The sequence below is a fragment of the Echiichthys vipera genome (assembly GCF_963691815.1).
Source record: "Echiichthys vipera genome assembly, chromosome: 11".
NCBI classification, from domain to species: Eukaryota; Metazoa; Chordata; class Actinopteri; order Perciformes; family Trachinidae; genus Echiichthys; species Echiichthys vipera.
In genome coordinates, this window is record NC_139836.1 from 8,193,016 (window position 1) to 8,200,251 (window position 7,236).

Below are 7,236 nucleotides of genomic sequence, written 5' to 3' on the forward strand. Positions count from 1 at the left end.
TTAACAGGGGGAAATAACTAGCATGGCTCTCACCCAGGATTACAATAAATCTATTTGCCCTGACTTATCTTTTTTTGTTCAATTTGTCCAACGTAAAAAACAACCAGGTGTTTTTTTAAAGTGGGATGTGGAGCTAGACTATTTCTTAAGCTAAGCTAACCATCTCCTAGCTTTAGCTTCATATTATATAAACAGGGGAGTGGTATCAATGTTTTCATGGCACTCTTGGCAAGAGAACGAACAAGTATACCTCAAACTTTTCATTTAAGGAATTTTTTCCACCCAGCACTGCTCCTTATCTTTCTGTATCTGCATCAATTTTATTATCCAGCAACAGGACAATTCCCACCGCCTAACCCTAACCTCCTCCAGCCCAGGCCCCTCAAAGCTCCCTGGGGATGATGGTGAAGGGCCGGATGGGGCAGGAAGCTTCCAGCTCCAGGGCTGTCAAGAAGCAGTCAGGGGCCTGGCTGGAGTCCCGAGACTGCAGGGCCTCGCCCAGGCCGCTCCACGCTTCGTGGGAGGTGCTGTGGACCTGAACCGCATCGCGCAGGACCTTCTCACCGAGGTGGACACGCCCAGTTTTAACCAGCAGACGGCCCTGGATGGACAGTTGGATAAAGGGAAAGGTCCGCATTGTAGTGAGGCTCATCAGGTTATGTGAAGTATTCAAGGAAAAGGATGATTTTTGTCATTCTTGAAAGTGACACAACAGATAGTGGTTTAAATGGAACAAAGTGTTTTTTTCATTGTTTGTTTTTAGAGAAGTACAGAACGGATAGTACATTTAACTTCCGAAGCTCGTCCCTAATATTTTTTTTATCCTAAATATCTACTAGTATAACATTTTTCATGGCACGATAAGATCAAGTAAGCAGATGGTGGCTTTTTACAAAAAAAAAAAATCCAAATGTAGGATTATAATGCCTGCTGTCCTGTGGACTAGTTTAGTACAACAAAATCAAACCAAAACAACAACAACAAAAAAACTGTACTACTCTTTACAAGAGGCATATTCAACTGGGATTGTACAACTGAAGGGAGAAAATCCTCAAATCATGAGATTAGGAGCGGCCCGCTGAAAGATGATGCAGTTAAGAGTCACACACACAGATTAAGTGCAATCAAGTTATGTTAAATACAATCTACATCTTTTAAAGTATACTCTCGCTTTTTTTGGATTGGTAAACTGTGTTTTTCCGAGCAGACAAAGGGACAAGTTTCTGGTTTTACTTCTCAGTTAATGTAATGTAAATAGATTACACAGACTGAAATCCTGCTGAGCTAGCTAAACTAGTACAACACACTCTTTTCTGTCACGTTACTGTTATACTGTATTATTTTTGCGAAAGCCAGATGCCAAAAAGACAATGCATTTACAAGTAATAATACCAGAAATTCAAACACAGAAGATAAGCAATCCTGTAGTTTGGCCTTCCTTTTCTTTTTCAAATTACTTTTGCCAATCTGGAGGTCTGTTAGCAATCTGTATGATCATCTGACAGGTCGGGCTTGTTGCCCTGTTTGACACTATTTTTTAGCAGTGTTGCTGCATTCCCAGATCTCAGCTTTGAACTTGGTGAGTAAAATGTCATCAAAGATTATAAAGATTGTCTATACCAAAGCTATCAAGTTTGAAAAGTGTGACCAACGAATGTTGATGGAAGCAAAGTTATATGTGAATAATTTATTCAGATTTTCTTTTGCTAACATTAGATATGTACACAGCTTACAGTCATATTTAGCAATACTAAACCTTATTTCCTGAGGCGTTTATCAACATTATGGCTTATGTTAGCTTAGCTGTGTTTCCAAATCGCTCAAGAGTTTGTTGCTGAGACTGAAGCAGGTCTCAAACAAAGTTAATTTTCTCCTGATTTGTGCATCTGAAAAATGCCGTTTTAGTGTCAGAATGTTCGGGAGATATTTGACCTGCGAAGGGCCAGTGAGAAAACACACATGACGCAGATGCAGAAAATTACTATGAGTTGTGCCGTCTCGATTTTAAGACATCTGGTTTAACATCAGACACAGCTCACAGCTCTTTAAGCCCTTTTCTTGAAGTGAAGATTCAGGGTTCACACGATAGATTTTATAAAAAATGGACGTAGCATATCCGTCGGGGTCCGTACTCTCAACTTGATCCAATCGTCCTCACCAACGGGAGCCACCCTCTTGTCAGACTTTTGACTCCGCCTCATTTCCTCTTACCAAAAAAGGGCATGTACAGTATGTGACGTTGGGGGGAGGGAGATACGTCCATCTGGCTGACGTATACCTCTGAGGATAAGTGAGGGCTAGCATCTCCCCGTCACTTAAGAGGCTGCGCCCCTTATTAATCATAAACGTTAACCTACAATAAAATAAAAACTAGCCTGGTACAAAAAAAGTTCACCCCCTCAGTGTTGTCATGGAGATATGACCTAAACATACAGACTAGAATGTTTTTTTGTACCAGGCCTTAAACAGGTTTAATTATGCTGTGAAACTGCATACACAACGGCAATTATACCTGTTTAACATGGGAGTCAATGAGAAACTGCTCTATTATGAAAGCTGCCCCTAGTAGACACTCAAAAAACTGCAGTTTTTGGAACTTCTGTATTGGATCAACCAGGAAGTCGCTATGGTGGGGGCTTGGTTCAAACATCCTCCAACACGGAACGAAACCAAGTGATTCCTAAATGTAGGCGTACCAGTGGCTAACATTAGCATGCAAAGAACACAAAACATGTAAATAAGACAACTTTGAAGTTACTGAGGTTGTCTTTTCTCCTCTATAGTAGAGGCTAACTGTCACTCTGTTTTGGAAAATGTAATGTAATTATTGAATATCAAACCTTATTGCCTTACAATACTCTGTTAATCACATAACTTTTAAGAGTTACTGCCCAACACTGCTGAATATCTACTAAAAATTACATGAAAATGGTTGATACTAATGAGTTCATGCAGTTTGTGCTAAATCGCTCAAAACATTGAAAGACAGTATGTTCCTTTACAGAACATGTTATTCCAAAGTCTTCATTTGCAGTGGCGTGCTTGGCGACTACCGCCCCAGGGCTCTGCCAGGAAGAGTGGCGGGCATGCATGTGATTTCAACACTCACTGATTTTATACTGTACAGCTATGTGTATGTGTACGGCATACAGAGCTGAGGAAAGATGGAAAGAGAAGTATGTGACTGGCATTTTATGTAAACTGTATGGATACATGGAAATAAATGGTTGTTAAAGCTGAAAAATAAGTGTACGCTCTCAGTGTGTGTGTGTGTGTGTGTGTGTGTGTGTGTGTGTGTGTGTGTGTGTGTGTGTGTGTGTGTGTGTGTGTGTGTGTGTGTGTGTGCGTGCGCGTGTGTGTGGTAAGTATATATGTGAGAAAAAGAAGGATTTTATGGATGATATATGTTGCCACCATGATAAAGGTCTCTGTGGTGGTCAGCTCAGGTGGGATGCGGTGTGTTTGAGAGTTACCGAAGTGACCAACAGCATGGAGTCAAATATGTCTCACACACAAACACACACATGAGTGACAGTGTCACATGCACATTCAAGGTGACAACAGACAGCCTTTCTTGCACAATATCATCCTCTCCCTTACTCTGTCACACACACACACACACACACACACACACACACACACACACACACACACACACACACACACACACACACACACACACACACTCACACACACACACACACACACACACACACACACACACACACACACACACACACACACACACACACACACACACATACACACACACACTGAGCTGGCCTGAGGTCAGACAGAGGAGTCTTGTTATGCAGTCTCTGCTCACAAGCTCCAGATTAATTGGGCTGAAATACACATAGCTGTCTAGGGGCTCTGATGCAACTTTCAATAAAAACACACACACACACACACACAAACACACACACACACACACACACACACACACACACACACACACACACACACGCACACACACACACACACACACACACACACACACACACACACACATACACACACACACACACACACACACACACACACACACACACACACACACACACACAGACACACACACACACAGTCTCACACACAATATCTCTCTCTTCCTCTGTTCTCCTTTCCCTCACTGCTGCTATGAGGAAAACACCGGAAGATTGAAACTCTTGGTTATGGAGAAAACCTGTCACAGGATGTGCAGAAAGGGTGCAAGCGTGTATGTGTCTAAGTGAGTGTGTGTGTGTGTGTGTGTGTGTGCATGCATGAGAGACACTTCCATCTGTGCCACTACATGTCAGTTATGCTGGTAACCATGGAAAAGTTGATCCTTCCAGGCCAGTGGCTCAATCAAATAAACTTTACTGTATATACTCTGGTCTGGTATACAAGCTGGCAGAAAAGCACACAATACACACCCATTGGCTGACAGTTTTCTGTAAAACACTTAAAGTAAGAGGTCAACATTTTCTTTTTGAGTGGGATGAAAAAATGATATCAATCTCTCATCTGTGCATTAGACAGAGCTGGTGGCGGGACGTGGTTGGCTTAGCTTTAGGGAAACAGCTAGCCTGGCGCTTTACGTAATTACACAATGCTATCTTTGTTATTTATTTCTACATGAACAGAGATACAAAAATGACAATTTGTGTTTTAGGGGGAAGCTATGTTGTTGAAGCAAAAACAGTTCAGTCATCTGCCCAGGCTACTCTTGTGCAGTGTCTCTAGTTAGGATGTGGGTTGCCATTCAAAATGACAATGACCATAGGGCAACATTTTGAAGCAACACATATAATTACAATGGAATCTCTTCAATTATTGGATTTGCATGTGGGGTAGAAGTCTTAGCAAATATTTCATGTGAATTTGAACTTCGACCTGTTAACCAATAACAAACCTCCTCAATGGAACAGAGTGGATGGATGATGGATAATAGCTTAGCTGTGTTGCACCATCCAGGTTTATTTAACCTCCTTTGTTAAAGTACAAGCTAATCCACAAGAGACATGGTTAACAGTCAATGGCACTAATATTTCTTTTGAGTTAACTGTCAACTTATTGTCCCCTTAGTGGTCAAGCTAATGAGCCAACAGTTAGCAGACTCGTTAGCTCGTTTCCGTCTTTAATGAGACAATTAAATAAAATTATGTCAATTCCTGTGAACAAATGGAAAATAAATGGTACACAGAAACTAGAAAGAAGCTCATGGAGTTTTGTAACTGACTAGTGCTAGCATTTCCCAATGGGCTATGTTAGCAGTTAGCTAGCCAGCTACAGTAGTTCACCATTCAGCCCTTGAGTCGAAGCTACATTACTATTAAACTATATTAAACTATATTTAACATGTATATCAGCTTCAAAGGTTCCTGATTTCAGCATGGTACCTAACCTACAGACATGAGCTGGACATCTGTCTTCTTATCTTAGTCTTAGAAAGACCGCAAGGGCGTATTTGCCAAAATGTTAAACTATTCCTTAGGTTTCAGACAAAAGAAATCAGAGAAAGTTAAACAACACAGAGAAGAAAGTGAACGTAATGAGTGACACAATAAGGAAAAATGTTTGCAGGAGAGTGGAGCAGATAGATAAGGAAGTGACCAAATGTGTGCTCAAGAACATTTAGTTTGCTACCGAGTTCTTCTGGCATTAGACTGATAAAACTGGTATCTATTGGTTTTGCTTTAATTACTCCCAGCCATCTGTCTCCAGTTTTACCCCAGCTGATCCCATGGTGTTTGGCAGCGCAGGTTTGTTTCTTATCATGCCATTAAAGCACTACTGAACTGAGCTGAGCCAAACCGAGCGAGTAGGCAGTGGTGTTTTCATCCTTCTTTCAAGCTAAATTCAAGCAAACTTTTGAAACGCTGCAAACAATACACAACATTTAATTAAGCGTCTTTCCATCAGTTAAATTGAAGAGAATGAGAAAAGCTTCCTGAATGTCGCAAACGAACACACCCAACATAGATTTGATTATGAAGTTGATTAGCATTGGGGAAATGGGTTTTTGTTATTCAGTGTCAGCTGATATAATTCATATTGCTTACTGTACAAAGTCAAAAAGACTACTTTGTAATAGTATAACGCACTTAAGCTAAGCAGTCAACAAAGAGATTTATTTATGGGAATAATATTTATTGGATAACTTCTTTATTACCAAAAACTTTTCTGCCTCAAGCAAGCATTACTTTGATTTTACTTTTCATTACATCATAGTTTGCATATACATGCTAGGATGCAAATAAAGCAACACCGATTAAACTACAGAACAGGCTGTATTTTGAGTATTTCTATTCTAAAAAAAAATTTCCCAGCTTGGGATCAATAAAGTATTTCTATTCTATTCTATCCTATTCTAAACAATGTGTGATTGGGTGTGGATCCAAACTGAATTAACCATGTATTGACCAGACTGTCAGTTAGCTAGATACATAATTGCATGACATAAACGCAACATCAATCAGTGACAAAATGGTCATATGGATTAGTTCCCAGAAATGAATGACTTCTAGACAGCTGAACTCTAAATTTAGACTTGCAATCTGCTGTTGTCAGCCATGCTGCCGGCAGAGCGGAAGAGCTGTGACCAGACATCTCAGAAAATAAGAATAAAATGATAAAAGTAGTTAAGTATAGGTACAAGGTTAGAGTTATGTTTTGTCTTTAGATGGTTAGGTGTGTGCATGGCATGATTCAGGTCCATATGATCCATAATCATGCGATATGGCAGCAAGTGGGCATGTTGTGTTCTCCAATGGCTGTCAGTTGAACCCCTGTAGGCTAACATCTACACACATACACACAGTGTAACCCAGTGGCCTAATGCCCTGCTGTTGAACCAGAAAGAGAGCCTTTACCTGAACCTCTAATCTCATCAGTGGTTAAGTCTGAGCTGGCAGGGAGAGGTGATCCAGGGTTGTTGTATTTACCTTGGTCATGTTGGCTTGAACTTTCACTGCTTATTACACCAGCTTGGGTTGTGTTTTAGTCTGGACGGGCAGAAACGGAGACGATGACACCGAGCCCCAACTACAGCGACTTCCTAGTTGATCCATGTATGTTTAGGACATATCTACATGACAACACTGAGGGGGGTAAATTTGTTTGTAACGGGCTAGTTTTTATTTTATTGGAGGTTAAAGTTTATAAATAATTAGGGGCGCTGCCTCTTGAGTGACAGCTAGCTGGCCCTCACTTCTCCTCGGAGGTAAACGTCAGCCAGATGGACGTATCTCCCTC

General features: G+C 40.8%; 1 protein-coding gene across 1 annotated transcript in view; it reads right to left on the reverse strand.

Annotated features, from left to right (window-relative positions):
* Positions 1-333: 333 nt before the first annotated feature.
* Positions 334-7,236, reverse strand: part of ttc7a (tetratricopeptide repeat domain 7A) — a gene marked incomplete at its 5' end in the record, with an annotated part of 56,884 nt that continues 49,981 nt past the window's right edge. Inside the window, one exon of the mRNA XM_083923372.1 lies at positions 334-601. Coding sequence (XP_083779498.1) covers positions 383-601 — 219 coding nt within the window. The 3' untranslated portion in view covers positions 334-382. The remainder of the gene's footprint in view (positions 602-7,236) is intronic.